This window comes from Vigna umbellata, chromosome 9 (assembly GCF_029865625.1).
Source record: "Vigna umbellata cultivar VRB3 chromosome 9, Vumbellata_1.0, whole genome shotgun sequence".
NCBI lineage: Eukaryota > Viridiplantae > Streptophyta > Magnoliopsida > Fabales > Fabaceae > Vigna > Vigna umbellata.
In genome coordinates, this window is record NC_142173.1 from 22,807,017 (window position 1) to 22,825,146 (window position 18,130).

Sequence of the window (18,130 nt, forward strand, 5' to 3'; positions counted from 1 at the left end):
TTTTCATTTTCATATTTTGATTTTATTGGCTTATATATGTAAAAAATAATTTTTCTCTTTTTTACTGTCTCTACTTTACCTTACCTTGTTTCTTTTTCCTATTTTTCGTTTTTCTGTTATACTTCATTGCACACCCAAGGTTCATCTTTTCCATTAAAGTATTAAGGTTTTGATATAATATCAGAGCACTTCCTACAATGAGTTTTATTATTTATTATTTGTCTACATTTCGCTTTTGTAGGGTTTTCTCCGGATCTGTTTCTTTCCTTTTTTGTGTGTGTCTTTTATTCTTTTTTTTCCCTTTCTTGCCATGGTAGAGCAAGTTTCCAAACACATTAGAAGAATTTTTTTATACAGAATCTGTACATGCATCCTATTGAGAATCCATCCATGAGTCTTGGCTCATTGTTCTTGATGATAATAATAGCATTCTTGAAATCGTTTCATGAACAATGTTAAGTTAGATGCTAAACACAAATTGGTATTTGTCGATGGAAAAATGAATGAATCACATAAAACACATAAAATAGTGCAAAACAGGGTAAAGATGCAACAATATGATAGTTTCATAGATCATTTATTCGGTTTCTAATTTGATCCGTCAAAGCATGTTATGGATGGATAAAACCGAAAATATCTAAAACAATATAAAATCAATATATTTTCTAGGAAAATTCTTTCATATTGGAGCTAAAGATAAACACATACTCTTAAACAAAGAGATTTGTCTATCATAGAATATTTTATCGAGCTTCATGTGGAATGAATTGGACAATTTTTGTTCAGATACATTTTGCACGTGTGGGTTAAATGTTCTTGTGAAATTTTTAGTATTTTTTCTCAAAGAAAAGAGAAGATCAAGCAATGCGATTCTTGAATGGGTTAAGCAAACAATACTCGAATGTCAAATTCCACGTGTTGCTAATGGATCATATCTCTCCCATATCCAAGACTTTTTCATATGCTATCTCAACAAAAGTGGCAGATAAATGGATATATTGTTTATACTGAATCAATAATTAATAACACTAACTCTATTAATTATATTAGCACTAATAATTGCAAGTTTTTGTGGTTGTGCAAGACACAGTGAATTTGTATGTTGCAAAAAATATGGCTTCCAATCAATTCAATAAAACAAAAACTTTAAAGGAAATAAATTGTGTACTTACTATTGAAGAAATGGTCACACCATTGAAATATGCTACAAAAAGCACAACTTCCCCCGGGCACAAATTTCACAAGAGTAATGTCAATCAATTAATCAGTTCGCAACAATGGAAGGGAAGATGTGATGCACGCTGGTGAAGGAGCTAATTTCAAATTGTCTCAACAACAACAACTTGGGTTATACTCAAATTAATTAAATGAGTTTTGTTAGTGCCTTCATTAGTCAAGGTTCAGGGATGATGGTAAGAACAAAGTAACATGATTCTTATTAATAGTTTTAAACAGTAAAAAGATAAAGTTTATAGGATTATTGATTCTGGAGCTATTGATCATGTTCATGTTCTTTAAATAATTTTCTAAATCACAACTCTATTATACCTATTGTTGTAAAATTGCCTAATGGAAAACATGTCAATATCACTCATAAAGGAATTGCGAAAATTACTGAAAAGTTAATTTTACATAATATTCTATATATTTCTGAATTTAATTACAATTTGATTTCGATATCTAATCTTATTTCAAATCATAATCTTGAACTTGTTTTCGTTTCAAATCTTGTATTATTAAGTATATAAAGACCAATGAGAGGATTGGTATATTTGATGTTAGAAGTGGATTATATACTTTGTGTTTGGAAACTGATTCTAATTGTTGTGTGAATACCACTATACGATTTCTCTGGTATACCTTACATATATGGCACCTAAGAATGGAACATCTTTCGGCAAAAAGACTTGAAATAATGAAAAAGCATATCCTTGTATTAGTTACAACAAAAATTTTGTTTGCAATACTTGTCACTTAACAAAATAGAAAAAACTTCTTTTCGTTAGTAGTAAAACTCATATTGCTTATAGCTTTTATCTTATTCATGTTGACATATAGGGTCCATGTTCCTCATATTCTATGAATGGGAGATAAATATTTTCTAACGATTGTGGATGATCACACTCGTTTTACATGGTTGTTTCTTATGCATAATAAATCGAAGGAAAGAAATTTTTTTATTGATTCTATTCAACATGTTGCTACTCAATTTCATAAAAACATTAAGTGCATAAGAACTAATAATGGTTTAGAATTTAATATGGATAATTTATATGATACTCATGGAATCATTCATCAAACTACTTGTATTAAACACTTAAACAAAATGTCATTGTTTAAAGGAAACATGAACATATCTTAAATGTTGTTAGATCTTTACTTTATCAAGCCAAAATTATAAGATGAGAACAATAATTTATTCTAAATTAATATTGTTATTAAATATATTATTCTTACTTTACTTTAAAGATATAAATTAAATATAACTTAAAAGTCTGATTTCCCTTCTCCCACTTGGGTTAGACTTTCTCAAATTTAACATATACTAAATAATTAAATAAATTCATACCAAACTATCATATGTTTATATATTTTCTTAAACTTTTCTTTCTTTTAACTTGTTCTCTTTTAGTTTATTGTATTATATATATATATATATATATATATATATATATATATATATATATATAGTATATATATTTAATTTATAAGTATCATATACTTATATAAATTGTATCGAACCATATAAGTACACATAATAAATTGCTAAAGGAGATTCTGAATGCATAGATTGTTATAATTGTTTATATCTGAAACAACTCTCCTATATTTCACTGTGTTGACTTTAGAAAATTTCAAAATCTGAGGAACAAGAAAGATTCAACATACAAACGCACAAAAATTCAGATATTATTGCATAACTAAAGAAGAAACCATAGGGAGATGATTCAATGGAAACAAGATCTCTAAAACGCAAGAATATTAAGGAAACTTGTTTCATATATTGGAGCTAAAGATAAACACAAATACTCTTAAACATGGAGATTTGTCTATCATAGAATGTTTTATCAAGCTTCTTATCAAGTGGAATGAATTGGACAACTTTTGTCCACAATATCATGTGGAATGAATTGGACAATTTTGTCCACATCCATTTTTCATGTAATGGGTTAAGCAAACAATTATTAATAGCACTAACTCTATTATCCATGACTTTTTCATACGTGTATCACAACAAAAGAGGTAGATACATTGTTATAATTGTTTAGATCTGAAACAAACTCTCCTATTCACTGTGTTGACTTTATAAAATTTCAAATATGAGGAACAAGAAAGATGCAACATACAAACGCACAAAAATTCAGATATTATAACTAAAGAAGAAACCACAGGGAGATGATTCAGTGGAAACAAGATCTGCAAAACGCAAGAATATTAAGGAAACTTGTTTCATATAGTGGAGCTAAAGATAAACACAAATACTCTTAAGCAAGGAGATTTGTCTATCATAGAATATTTTATCGAGCTTCATATCATGTGGAATGAATTGGACAACTTTTGTCTACATCCATTTTTCATGTGTGAGGTTAAATGTTTTAATGAAATCTTACGTATTATTTCTCAAAGAAAAAAGGAAGATCAAGCAATGTGATTCTTGAATGGGTTAAGCAAACAATTATTAATAGCACTAACTCTATTATCCAAGACTTTTTCATACGTGTATCTCAAAAAAGAGGTAGATACATTGTTATAATTGTTTAGATCTGAAACAAACTCTCCTATTTCACTGTGTTGACTTTAGAAAATTTCAAAATCTGAGGAACAAGAAAGATGCAACATACAAAGGCACAAAAATTCTGATATTATAACTAAAGAAGAAACCACATGGAGAAGATTGGAAACAAGATCTGCAAAACGCAAGAATATTAAGGAAACTTGTTTCATATATTGGAGCTAAAGATAAACACAAATACTCTTAAACAAGGAGATTTGTCTATCATAGAATATTTTATCAAGCTTCATATCATGTGGAATGAATTGGACAACTTTTGTCCACAATATCATGTGGAATGAATTGGACAACTTTTGTCTACATCCATTTTTCATGTGTGAGGTTAAATGTTTTAATGAAATTTTATGTATTATTTCTCAAAGAAAAAAGGAAGATCAAGCAATGTGATTCTTGAATAGGTTAAGCAAACAATTATTAATAGCACTAACTCTATTATCCAAGACTTTTTCATACGTGTATCTCAAAAAAGAGGTAGATACATTGTTATAATTGTTTAGATCTGAAACAAACTCTCCTATTTCACTGTGTTGACTTTAGAAAATTTCAAAATCTGAGGAACAAGAAAGATGCAACATACAAACGCACAAAAATTCTGATATTATAACTAAAGAAGAAACCACAGGGAGAAGATCGGAAACAAGATCTGCAAAACGCAAGAATATTAAGGAAACTTGTTTCATATATTGGAGCTAAAGATAAACACAAATACTCTTAAACAAGGAGATTTGTCTATCATAGAATATTTTATCAAGCTTCATATCATGTGGAATGAATTGGACAACTTTTGTCCACAATATCATGTGGAATGAATTGGACAACTTTTGTCTACATCCATTTTTCATGTGTGAGGTTAAATGTTTTAATGAAATTTTATGTATTATTTCTCAAAGAAAAAAGGAAGATCGGGCAATGTGATTATTGAATGGGTTAAGCAAACAATTATTAATAGCATTAACTCTACTATCCAAGACTTTTTTATACGTGTATCTCAACAAAAGAGGTAGATAAATTGATATTATGATTAGAGTGAATCAATTACTAATTTACACTAACTCTATTAATTTTATTAGCATAAATAATTGCAAGTTTTTCTGGTTATGCAAGACACACTGAATTTGTGTGTACAAGAAATATAGCTTCCATTTAATTCAAGAAAACAAAAACTTCAGAGGGAAGAAATTGTGTATTTATTATGGAAGAAATGGTTACAACATTGAAGAATGCTACAAAAAGCATGATTTTCCAACCTAGCTTAAATTTCACAAGAGTAATGTCAACCATAGTAAATCAGTTCCCAACAATGGAAGGGAAGATGTAGTGCACGCTGGTGAATGAGTTGATTTCAAGTTGTCTCAACAATAATAATTCGAGTTATACATAAATTAATCAGATGAGTTTTGTTAGTGTCTTCATCAATCAAGGTTAAAGGATGAGTGGTAAGGAACAAAGTTTCTAGGATTATTGAATCTCGAGCTAGTGATCATGTTCATGTTCTTTAAATAATTTTCTAAAATTGGCTAATGGAAAACGCGTCAATGCCATTCATAAAGGAATTGAAAAAATTACTAAAAAGTTAGTTTCACATTATGTTCTATATATTCCTTAATTTAATTACAATTTGATTTTCATATCTAAAGTTATTTCAAATCACAATCTTGAACTTGTTTTTGTTTCAAAATCTTATATCATTAAGTATATAAAGGCCAAAGAGAGGATTGGTATATTTGATGTTAGAAGTGGATTATATACTTTGTGTTTGGAAACTGATTCTAATTGTTGTGTGAATACCATTATACTGATTTCTCTCGTATACCTTAAGTGTGGCACCTAAGAATGGAACATTTTTCAACAAAAAGACTTGAAATAATGAAAAAACATTATCCTTTTATCAGTTGCAACAAAAATTTTGTTTGCAATACCTGTCACTTAGTAAAAAAGAAAAAGCTTCTTTTCGTTATTAGTAAAACTCGTATTGCTTATAGCTTTGATTTTATTCATGTTACATATGGGCTTCGTGTTCCTCGAATTCTATGAATGGAGATAAATATTGATGATCACACTCATTTTACATGATTGTTTCTTATGCATAATAAATTGAAGGAAAGAAATTTTTTTATTGATTCTATTCAACATGTTACTCAATTTCATAAAAACATTAAGTGCATAAGAACTAACAGCAAGTGGAGTTTTCTGCATTGAGTTTGTGTTAACAAAAATTTCCTTCTCCTTCCCCGTGTCAATGGCTCCTTCAACCTCAACCCTTCTTCTCATCCTAGCATTTTCCTGCCTCAAGGCATCTATCTCTTTAGTGTTTATTTTCTTGAACTCAATAATCTCCTGCTGCATTTTCATCTAATTTTCTAGGATATCAGCTATGTCAGCCGAGGATGTTCCTACCTCTCTTGCCTCAACCATCTAGCTTCGTGTAGACACTAAAAAAGCTTCTTCTTTGTAGAATATATGTTAGTCTCACTGTAGATGTCAATTGTTCTTATAAAGGCAAGTATATTTATAGCTTTTTGTTTTTTTTTGTTATTTTACTTTTAGTTTTCTATTTTGATTTTATTGGCTTATATATATGTAACAAATTTGTATACCTTTTCAGTTACAATTAATAAATTTTCTTCTCTCATTGTCTCTACTTTTTCTTTGTTTCTTTCTCTTATGTCTCATTTTTATACTATGGCTCATTGCATATCCAAGGTTCATATTTTCCATTATATAGTATCAATAATATCCTATAAAGACTTCGAAAAACACTCCAAACCTTCAACTTCATCCATCCTTCTCAAGATTACTTATCCACTTTTAGCTGAGAAAACACTTCGATGCTCAAGTCAGTTAAGTGCGTTAGAAGGTAATTAATGCTATAATAAATTAATGTAATCAATTTACTTGATATTTTGTGCTATTTATGCTATGTTTATGGTTTTTTTTAACTAGATGAGTTTGACCTATGTGACTAATTACCTTGGTTAGTCATTGGTTAATCCATCTGCTTAATCATGTTTTAATTACTACCTTAAGTAGGTGGTCCATATGTTGAATCTATCTGTCGACATGTACTAGGCGATACTGTTGAGATAAGATCGTTTAAAGAGAGATTGGATCGTCTAAATCATCTCTGATTTTGAAGTTTAACAAACAACATTAAACAAAATAATCTTGGGTAATTAAATGTTTACGAAAAAGGAAAGAACACGGATATATATCATGCAGAGAATAAAATCACATTCTTGAGTGGTCATAAGAGAGAGCATCGATAACAAACAACATAGAATCGTCTAAGCATCCATCAAATGAACTATCTAGATGTTCGTTTAACTAGAAAGAGAAACCAAAGAGAAAAGCGTCTAAAGATTAGAAGCATCAAGCCAAATCAGAATGAAAATTAAAAGTTTATATCTAAAGTTACACGAAGTGTCTAAATGTTAAACATCAAAAGAGATAAACTAAAATGACATGACGTGTTCTTGAGAGGAATTGTTTGATCAGTAGGAAAAGCCTACATACACTTGTCAAGACATTATGCTTAAAGATATATATTTACATTCACAAAGTGATGAATATAAAAGTGTCTAAGTGAATCTTGTAAAACAATAAGTAAAAAAATCTATCAAGTGAAACATGTTTTACAACATGTATCGTCTAAAGGACATATGCACAAAAACAAAAGGATATACCTTTAAGTCTTAAGGACGACACTTCACCCTTGAAAAAATATGTAATATTAAAGCTTGATGTCTCACAAATAATGAGTGCTACAAAAAGAGATGGAGTCAAAACAAAAACATAGTCTAATGAATATTAGCTCTGAACATTAAAGATATGATCTCAACTTGTAATCATAAAAATGTCTTTTGAATGATATTATCTAATAAAATGTACACCAATCTCTATGTATCATATTACCTTTCATTTATAAGTGTCTAACACTTCACAACGAATAACAATATTATCTAATATTATTTGAATGTTATGATAAACTAATATATTTATTATTGACACGATGTATAACATGATGTTTTGAACATATAGCACAAGACAATGTTCATAAACAATCAAAACATTTAATGTCATTTAATACATGTATGTATTGTAAAAGTGTTATTTTGCTTGTATGTTTTGTCCTCATTTAATGTGCAGATCAGAATTACAAAATAGGTTAATTAGAGCAACTATGTATGTGAATAAAGACGTTGACAGAAGAAAAGAACATTCTGGGAATGATCTAAGTATAGACTTCTACTCTGACAGACCATACAAGTCGTGTTTCAATCAAGATATGATAAAGCATTATACCTCTATATGAAAAGACAAGTGAGTGTGACCATCTACAAAAAAGCACTAAGAAGCCTACATAAGAATTAACTCTACATCTAATAATCATCTCTTCAAAAGGCTATATAAAGAAGATATGAAGAAGAGAGAAGAATGACGAAGTAACGATAATGAAAAAGACAATAATGAATTATGATGCCAAAGATAAGATGAAAGAAAGAAGAAAAGAAAAGAAAAATAGGTTGAAACAGTTGAGGTTGAAATGAAATGAAGTAGAGAAATGATGTTGAGAGCATATTGAAAAGAAGAGAATAAAAGAGAAAGAGCATAAATTGAATATTCATTCTATTGTTGACCAAGCCTATACACATGGTCTGAAGCTCTTCCATCCCTAGGGAATAAAGAAGAGAAGCATCATTCATATGAAAATTGGTTGAATATTGAACTTAGCTATTGCTCAAAGCTTACATAGTTTATAGCTCTTCAATCAAAGGAGACCAACATCATCAAAGAGAAGAGAAGAGAGAAAAAACAAGTAATCGTCCTACTACTTTTCATGTGTATATTGTCTGAAGCTTCGATCCATTCAACAAGAATCAACCTCACTAAAGAGAAGAGATAGAGTAAGCATAAGTATGAAAATTGAAGATCAACAATGTTGTTCTTCACACTTACATCGTCTAATGCTCTTTAGCAAAGGAAGCAACATCCAAGTTACAAGACTGCACTTCATTATATTTATTCTCTCTAGGATAATTAAATAAAGTCTATAACTTTACAAGTGTCATATTGTAATTGTAAACATATCCTTACATCGAGAGTTAAACTTTCGTACCTTGTAGAATTATCACTTAGTAGATTTGTTGTATGTTCTGAAGAGAACTAAAACACTTATAATCAGGAGTGAGTGATACTCAACTAGGCAGTGTATCAGATAAATACTAAGATTGTCTAGGGGTACTAGGAGTGACTAGATTACTCAGATGCTAGGAGTAGCTACAATAATCAAGTGTCAGGAGTGACTAGAATACTCATATACTAGAAGTGGCTATAATACTTGAAAACCAAGAGTGATTTAAAATAGTTAGACTAGTTTTATACCTTATGAAATTATCGTTTTTATTAATAAATTCTAACTCATTATTTTAGTTTGAGTTTTACTAGACATAATAAATTTAAATATAATATTTTACTTTTATTGACCAAATAAATTTGTTTAATAAAATTGACCAAATCTGTTCTAGTAATATATGCACCCATAGGTTTTCTGCATATATTTTGGTGTTTACTTTTATTGAAAATTCAAAATAAAAAGTGTACAAAAATGGAATAGGTGAGTTTAATGCCTGTAAATAGCATTTATATATTTTTAACATTTCAAAACAATCCATTCCTAAGATGAGAAAAAAATTTGAATTCAAGTGTTAGAAAATATTTGACAGTTCTTTATTATATAATTATATACTATATATATCATATTTTTTAATAATATAATAACATAATTTTACTAATAATAGTAAAAAAAATTAAAATATAATATAAAATAATAAATAAATAATTAAATGATGATATATTGTTGATAAACTTTAAAATATTAAAAATATATATTTTTCAATTTATTCAATGTAATTGTATTTTCAACTGAAGTTAATTATTAAATTATTTTATTGTTTATAATTTTTCGTTTCAAGACAAACATTAAATAAATTTAAAATATAAATTTGTGTTAAAATTTGAAGAGTCTATTAGACGTTTAATATTTATATGTTTACAGAGTTTTCTGTTTATATTTTCAAGCATGATCTATTTTGCATAGTTTAATCTTTCTATTTTTACACGTCTACTTTTTACATTTTTTTGCATTGTACTCGTATTTTTACAGAGCCTATTCAACAATTTTTGTAACGATTATCATCTTTTTTATTATTAGACAGTATGTTATTTATATTTTTCTACATTGTCTAACTAACATTTCTTTTGGAATTGAATTTAACTTCTTTGCTTTTGATTAACTCAATCTTTGTTTAAAATAATAATACACAATAAATTATTAAATATATATATATATATATAAATAATTCAGATATTTTTCTTGTATAAAAACAATCAAAACATTATTATTTCTTAAAATTAAATATGTATATTAAATTATAATTTTTAGGCACGGGTAAAAGTATCAATAATTTTATTAAATAAACATCATGAACTATGTATTAGAAAGTGAGTTTAAAGCCTAACTCAATCTCACAAAACCGTGAGGTTTGCACCTCACTATATGGCTCTGATATCATATTAGAAAGTGAGTTTAAAGCCTAACTCAACCCCACAAAACCGGCTTGTAAGGTGAGGTTTGCACCTCACTTATATATTTTGGCCTTATCTTGTTGTGGCACTTCCAACACCTTGATTTGTGAACTGTGAATTAGAAAACTCACTTTCAAACCCCACTAATCACAATGATTATTCATTTTAAATATACTATTGCCAGCATGACAATTAATCATATTTATATGTATACAGTTATAGTATAAATAAGATTTTTCTGACATTTTCTGTTAGTCACTAGTGCAGGAACAATATACGGCACCGGTTCATTTTAGTCATAGGCTTCGGTTTTTGAACCGAGACATATTCAGACGAGACAAAAAGTGGTAGTCCTTTTGCCTCGGTTCTTAACCGTGACATTTTGTAATTCTTTACGGCCTCGGTTAGAACCTAAACCGAGGTAGTAGGATACTTTTTTTTCTTTACCCTCTTTCGTATCTGATTTCAATTTCAGATTTCAATTTCAAATTTTAACTTCAAATCCCAGTATCTGATTTCAATTTCAGATTTCAATTTCAGATTTCAATTTCAAATTTTAATTTCAAATCTCAGACTGAAAAACGAACTGAAAAATGAACTGAGAAACGAACTGAAACGGACTGAAAATCAGCACACTGTTTCACAAAATCAGCAAACGTTTCACAAAATGAGCAAATTCAGATAACACAAGAACCCCAAAATTAGATGAATAACTGAAACCCTAAATTGCAAAAACAAGAACAAAATCCCAAATCTGAAAATGAAATTTCAGAAACCCTAAAATGCAAAATCGATTCACTCCGCTGCCGCTGCCGCCTTCCTCGCAACGCGCCACCGCCTTCCTCGCCGCGCCTCGCATCGCCGTGCCTCGCCTCGCATTGCCGCGCCTCGCACCATCGCGCCTCACCTGGCCGCGCCTCGTAGTGCCTCGCCTCGCATCGCCGCGCCTCGCCGCGCATCACCGCGCCTCGCAGTGCCTCGCCTCGCATCGCCGCGCCTCGCTGCGCCTCACCTGGCCGCGCCTCGCGGCGCCTCGCAGCGCCTCGCAGTGCCGCACCTCACCTCACATCGCCGCGCCTCAAGGGAAGAAGAGAAAGGGAAGAAGCGTGGCTGCTGGGGCGCGTTGAAGATGAGGATCTGAGGGATCTGGTGCGAGGGAAAGAAAGAGATCTGCTGTGTGGTGTGCGGTGTGCGGTGTGCGGTGTGCGAGGGAAAGAAAGAGGGAAAGAAGTTTCACCCTTAATTAGGTCGTGGGCCACGAGGATCTGGGCCTATACGGCCTCGGTTCTTTAATTTAACCGGTGCCTATTCTTCACTGATTTGACGTGTTGCAGATCTTTATGCTTCGGTTCAACGTGCAACCGAAGCAATATTATTTTTCTGACCATGTTTAGGCACCGGTTGCCTTTAAAACCGAAATAGTATAGCTGTTTTGCACCAGTTTTTTTTTAACCGAGGCCTATAAGGTTTCTTTATTTACCAAACTGCCACCGCGACTGAATAGGCAGCGGTTTGATGTAAACAGAGGTATAATGTGCGAGTTTAAAAGCACATTTTGTACTAGTGAGTTCGTAACAGAAAGAATCAAAATTAATTATTTTAAAAATTTTAACAATTAAACTGAAATTTTTAAATTTTGAGGAAGAACTAAAACAATAATTTATTCTAAATTAATATTGTTATTAAATATATTATACTTACTTTTGAAGATATAAATTAAATATAATTTAAAAGTCTGATTTTCCTTCCCACATTCTCAAATTTAACATATACTATTTAAATAATTAAATAAATTCATACCAAACTGTTTTCTGTTTTTATATTTTCTTAACCTTTTCTTTCTTTTAACTTGGTCTGTTTTAGTGTTATTTTATTTTATTTATACTTTTAATTTATAAATATGATATACTTATTTAAATGGTACAAAATACATATAATAAATTGCAAAAGGAGCTTCCGATTATATAGACTGTTAAAATTTTTGAGATCTGAAACAAACTCTCCTATTTCACTGACTTTTGAAAATTTCAAAAAATCTGAGGAACAAAAAGATGCAACACACAAACCCACCAAAATTCAGATATTATTGCATAAACTAAAGAAGAAATCACAGGAGATGATCCAATGGAAACAAGATCTGCAAAACGCAAGAAAATGGCTCAGATTGTAGCGAACGATGCCAAAGTAACCACGGATCGGATCAGTGATCTCCCTGATGCAGTTCTTCATCAAATCCTTTTCCTTCTTCCCATAAAATGTGTTGCACAAATGAGCATTCTCTCTAAAAGATGGAGACATTTATGGTGTACTTTTCCTGACCTTGATTTCAGAACCCTTGACACGGTTCAAATCTCTTCCAAATATCTTAAATTTTTGGAGTTTGAAAAGCCAAGACAACCTTTGGATTCGTCGCGAATGGATTTCATCACACAAGTTTTCTCCATTCGTGACAAACACTCCGACATTAGGGTTCTTTGTTTTCGTGCACGTTTGAGTTTTTCACGGTTAAACGGTTTGATTCGTAGGGCTATTAGGCATAACGTTAGAGAGCTTGATATCGATGCGTCAACAGTGTGTACAGATGATTACTTCAACTTTCCTAGATGTGTTATTGGGAGTGAATCTCTAAGGGTTTTGAAACTAAGGTCAGGTTTTCGTCTGCCTCCATCATCAGTTATGAGGCATGGCTTTCAATCTCTTAAAACCTTGTCTCTTTCCTTTGTTATTTTGAACAACCAACCTTCTCTCACTGATTTGTTCTCTGAATCATCCTTTCCTCATCTTCAAACTCTCCACCTTGATGCATGTTTGGGGTTGAAATATCTCCGTGTTGGATGTAGGGCCCTTGTAGATTTGAACTTAGAGAAGTGTAATGAGCTAGAGGGTTTAGATGTCTCATGTGAAAAACTTGAGAGAATGAGATTGGTGAAATGTTTTGTAGCCTGTAGTGAGAAGAGTTGGGTAAAGATCAATGCACCAATGCTTGAACATTTGTGTTGGCAGAATAATGCAGTCACTGACATGGCTATGTTTGAGCCTTGGAATTTGTTGCATGAGGTCACACTTGATTTCTTTATATTGACAAGAGATAATAGTCAGAGTAAGCTTCAAAGTGCTGTTGAATTATTATCTGGACTGTCTCGTGTGCATTCCTTGTCTCTTGAAAGGCAAACTATTGAGGTAAACTTCATTTTCTCTTTACGAGTAGTGCATGTTCACACTCACATATATGAAACTTTTTAAGATTCTGCTGTCTTTCTGAAAAAGTAATGCTCAATTTTGTGTTTCTGCTAATTTATGTCCAATATACTCTTTTTTTGAACAGTTCAAAGTCACTAGTTTATATAACATAACATTGATACACCTGAATTGTTTAGCTTGTTTCTTTAATGTCAAAGGAGTTGCATTAAGTGCTTTGGCTTAATGGAATTATCTTCCTGTTTTTTAAATAGGAAAACTTTTAGATAAATAATATTTTTGTTATAACTTATATGTAATTGGGTTGAATTGATTTCATTAAGTTTGAAATTCATAAACTCGTTACTAAACCCAATTTTTAGTTGGATCAATCCGAGTTATTGACCTAATTAATTAATCCCTCATTGATGATCATAATCCTAATTAGCTCATCCCTAAATTTGTCTACATACATAACATTCCTGAATCTCTTTTCTGCATTTAACTTGTTGAATGTGAAAACACATAGATTTGTAACCTTCACTTTCTTTCTTTCTTTGGCTGCTTGCAGATTCTGTCAAATAATCACCTCCTTTTTCAGCCATTTTATGATCTTAAACATTTAGAACTGCAAACTGGTTTCAACAAAAGTAATGTTCCGGGATTGACATGTCTATTCAAGAGCTCTCCCACTCTCAACACTTTGATTCTCAAGATCATCCATGAATATAAGATTGAAAGAAAGGTAAGCTACACTAACATTTACTGTTATTTCAAGCTTGATTATGCACCATACACTTCATCAGAGTTTGTTTTAAGTTAAAAACTGTATCTCTCTGATATAAAAAAAACTACAGTTCATGAGAGTTTGATTATCGTTTTCATCCGATTCAGGAAAGTTTGATTATCGTTTTCATCCAATTCAGGAATGGAATAGAGACTTGTGGGACATGACTATCACTGAGGGAGAACAGTATTGGGAGTCTCAGATCAGAACTCTGGAGTCTTTTCTACAACATTTGAAAGTGGTAAAAATTCATGGATTTCTTGATTACGAGAATGAAGTTGCACTTGCAAAGTTTCTCCTTAAGCATGGAAAATCCTTGGAAGAAATGGTATTACACACAGGACATTGCAATGCAAGAGACACTCTTAGGCGACAAAAGATAAGGTCACAAATGGTGGGATTTTCTTGGGCTTCTTCTAATGCAAAAGTGGCGTTTCAGTAGGTCACCTACCATGTTCTCAAGAAAAATCTTTACCCTTAGTTCAAAAAAACAAAACAAAAGAACAACTTTATTTTTCAATAATAAAATATTTACTGGGGATCTGTTGTTTATTCATCTTGTATATTCAAATGAAATTTATGTCATTTATTATTTATTTAAACAATAGAGGTTAACTTGCTTTATATACATAAGTTCTTTCTTTTTGTGATAAAATGTACTTCGTATTTTTACATTAAGCTATTTCTCTTCAAAAGGATAAAACTTCAGAGCATTAAAATAGTTATTGTGAATAGCTAGATTAAACTCTAAAAAAATAGATTTTCTGCTTCGCTAAGACTATGACTAGAGTTTTGTTTTTCTTTTTTTTTATCTCTTTCATTAATCATGATCTATTTATATGTAATAAATGAATACAAATTTCATATAGTTAGGAGTGAAGGCATATGAATTCCTTTAATTATGATATTTATGTCTGAAAAATTAATGATTAAAGGAAGATATAATATTATTCAATTGGCTTGCCAATTATAATATCATTTAGTTCTCTTTCAGAATGAATGGTTTGATAACACTCTTGGAACTAAGGTAGAAAATAAGTATAAAATCATTCAAGTAAAGTAATAATATATATAATAAAACATAGATTCATTTACATTTGTATATAAGTAAAGCAAGTTTATTACACCAAATATCCGAAGGGACACCAAAATTGGTTGAGAGTAATTAAGACAAAATCTCATAATAGAATTATTGATAACACAATAAGTCAAGTTGAGTATAAGATTCTATATCAATATGATGATCTTATAAAGTTTAAGCTTAAGTAGTAATATATGTTAATCTAGATTTCGTTTGTGATTCTCTTGCCAATGTTGATGGTGCGGGAGAAGAAATAAGTATACAATTACGATATCCTCTAAACAGAGCAATGACACCAACAAATGTATTGGTTCAAGTTATATCCATAAGGTATCAATTAATCTTTATAAAAAAACTATAACTCTATCTGGATTTGTGATTTTAAACAGATTGATTGTAAATAACAATGGATATCTAAAAGCTCGAGATTGGATAACTCAGTAAAATCAAACGTATTGAGATTAGATTTTGTTACCCTATTCTTACGCATGGTTACTGTTTTATTAAATTACCAAGGTTCATTCATTATTTCTGGAAGTAAACTAATGTAATCCTAGATCCATATATGTAGCCTAAGACTTAAAGTATTCAAGCTCAATGCGATTTTTTCACTCTCGATGAATGAACCTTTGCATTAATGATCAAGACTCTATCAATACAAAGAAAATTAAATCACTAACATATGAAAGACCACTTGGATAAAACAGTAAAACAATACCGATAGAGAACTTCAGAGAGCTATATCTAATCCCAACACTAGGAAATTCATTAACTCATATTGATTGTATTAATATTTGATCCTTCTAGTTGTTGCCTTTCCCCATGTCTCTTCTAATCTAGGAAATCTTACAAGTGCAAGTGCAAGAGAAGTCATAGAGAAAAGTCTAAGAATATGGATTTCTAAAATAGAGGGTCTGTTATGTTTTTATAAAAAAACTATAACTCTATCCGGATTTGTGATTTTAAACAGATTGATTGTAAATAACAATGGATATCTAAAAGCTCGAGATTGGACAACTCAGTAAAATTAAACGTATTGAGATTAGATTTTGCTACCCTATTCTTAAGCATGGTTACTGTTTTATTGAATTACCAAGGTTCATTCATTATTTCTGGAAGTAAACTAATGTAATCCTAGACCCATATATGTAGCCTAAGACTTAAAGTATTCAAGCTCAATGCGATTTTTTCACTCTCGATGAATGAACCTTTGCATTAATGATCAAGACTCTATCAATACAACGAAAATTAAATCACTAACATATGAAAGACCACTTAAGTAAAACAGTAAAACAATACCGATAGAGAAGTTCAGAGAGTTATATCCAATCCCAACACTAGGAAATTCATCAACTCATAATGATTGTATTAATATTTGATCCTTGGAGTTGTTGCCTTTCCCCATGTCTCTTATAATATAGGAAATCTTACAAGTGCAAGTGCAAGAGAAGTCATAGACAAAAGTCTAAGAATCTGGATTTCTAAAATAGAGGGTCTGTTATGTTTTTATAAAAGTTATGATCTTACCTATAGCTCCAAACATGGTGGTCAACTTGTGAGTTTTCTCTCCATGGAGAGTTTCCTTATAGCTTAGTAGGTGAGCTTCCTCTATGTTTAAGCTCCATAACATAGGGCTTCAAATTACTTCATGGTGAAGTTTTCCTCACATGGCTTTAGCATTAACTTCTGTTCTTAAATGAAAAATTTTGAATTATCTTGAAACCGCCTTTTAGCGCTCAAGCTATGCTTCTAGCGCTCAAGTTGCTTAACTCTGTTTTATTCTAACTGCTGTAATTTATACAAAAAATGCATTACATCTCCACACATGTTTATATACAAATTCTTTAAATGAATTTTAAGTGAAAGAGAGGGAAATATCAAGTTTATGCAAGATAATTAAACAGATAGGTACCAAAACGTATGTGAATTATAAGTAAAATAGGTACTTATAAATTACTAAATCAAACAAACATAGATGAAGAACAAGAGGAGAAGTTCATAGGGGTGACATTAATACCAATTTAGATGACACACAAATAAATCTTTGGTAACTCGTGCATTAAAATTTATTGTATACCTTGTGTTAATTATGTTTTACATTAATATGATTGTGATATGTAATAATTATAATGAATGAGGGGTAAGATAACTGACACATTTGGGCTTTGGGCTTAGAAAATACAATCAAGTTTTAGCAAATAGATCCTTTCAATTACAAATGTTCTTCCTCAAGTTCTTCTCATATGTGTTTCAAGAGATAGTCCTCTATCATACCCTTCTTCTGGAAAAGAATTTGTACTCAAACCCGTACCACTTGAAGATTATTTATCATATGTCAACTGAGAAGGACTGCTTCTATTTCTTTAGCCATCCTACTTCTCGTGGACACCATAAACACTTTCTTCGCAAAATAGCAGTCAGCCTCACGGTGGATGCCAATTGTTCTTACAAAGACAAAAATGTACCCTATAAAAACTTCCAAAGAATCTCCAAACACTTTCAACCTTCAACCTTCAAAGTACTCGTCCTTCTCCAGAGTGCTCGTTCTTCTTAAGACAAAGGGGGTTGTGTCTGTAGAAAACATTCCAACGCTCAAGTAGCCTCCACTACAAAAAAGAAGGGCATTATCGAAGGCCACAATCCCTCGGAAACAGTCGTAAGCCGTCGGTGATGACCTTTTACAGACGGCTTATCGACGGCCAAAAAC

General features: G+C 30.9%; 1 protein-coding gene across 1 annotated transcript; it reads left to right on the forward strand.

Annotated features, from left to right (window-relative positions):
* The first annotated feature begins 12,502 nt into the window (after nucleotides 1–12,502).
* Nucleotides 12,503–14,784, forward strand: LOC148192945 (putative F-box/FBD/LRR-repeat protein At4g03220). The gene is made up of 3 exons (XM_088098406.1): nucleotides 12,503–13,558; nucleotides 14,127–14,300; nucleotides 14,482–14,784. The coding sequence occupies exons 1-3, from the start codon at nucleotides 12,503–12,505 to the stop codon at nucleotides 14,782–14,784; spliced, it is 1,533 nt and encodes a 510-aa protein (XP_087954532.1).
* Nucleotides 14,785–18,130: the final 3,346 nt, after the last annotated feature.

Bases quoted from the DNA above. Each gene is read 5' to 3' on its own strand.
- LOC148192945 (XM_088098406.1), top strand. From the start codon at position 12,503: ATGGAAACAAGATCTGCAAAACGCAAGAAAATGGCTCAGATTGTAGCG. The intron at 13,559-14,126 runs GTAAACTTCATT...GGCTGCTTGCAG, and splicing joins TTGAAAGGCAAACTATTGAG to ATTCTGTCAAATAATCACCT. The intron at 14,301-14,481 runs GTAAGCTACACT...CATCCAATTCAG, and splicing joins AATATAAGATTGAAAGAAAG to GAATGGAATAGAGACTTGTG.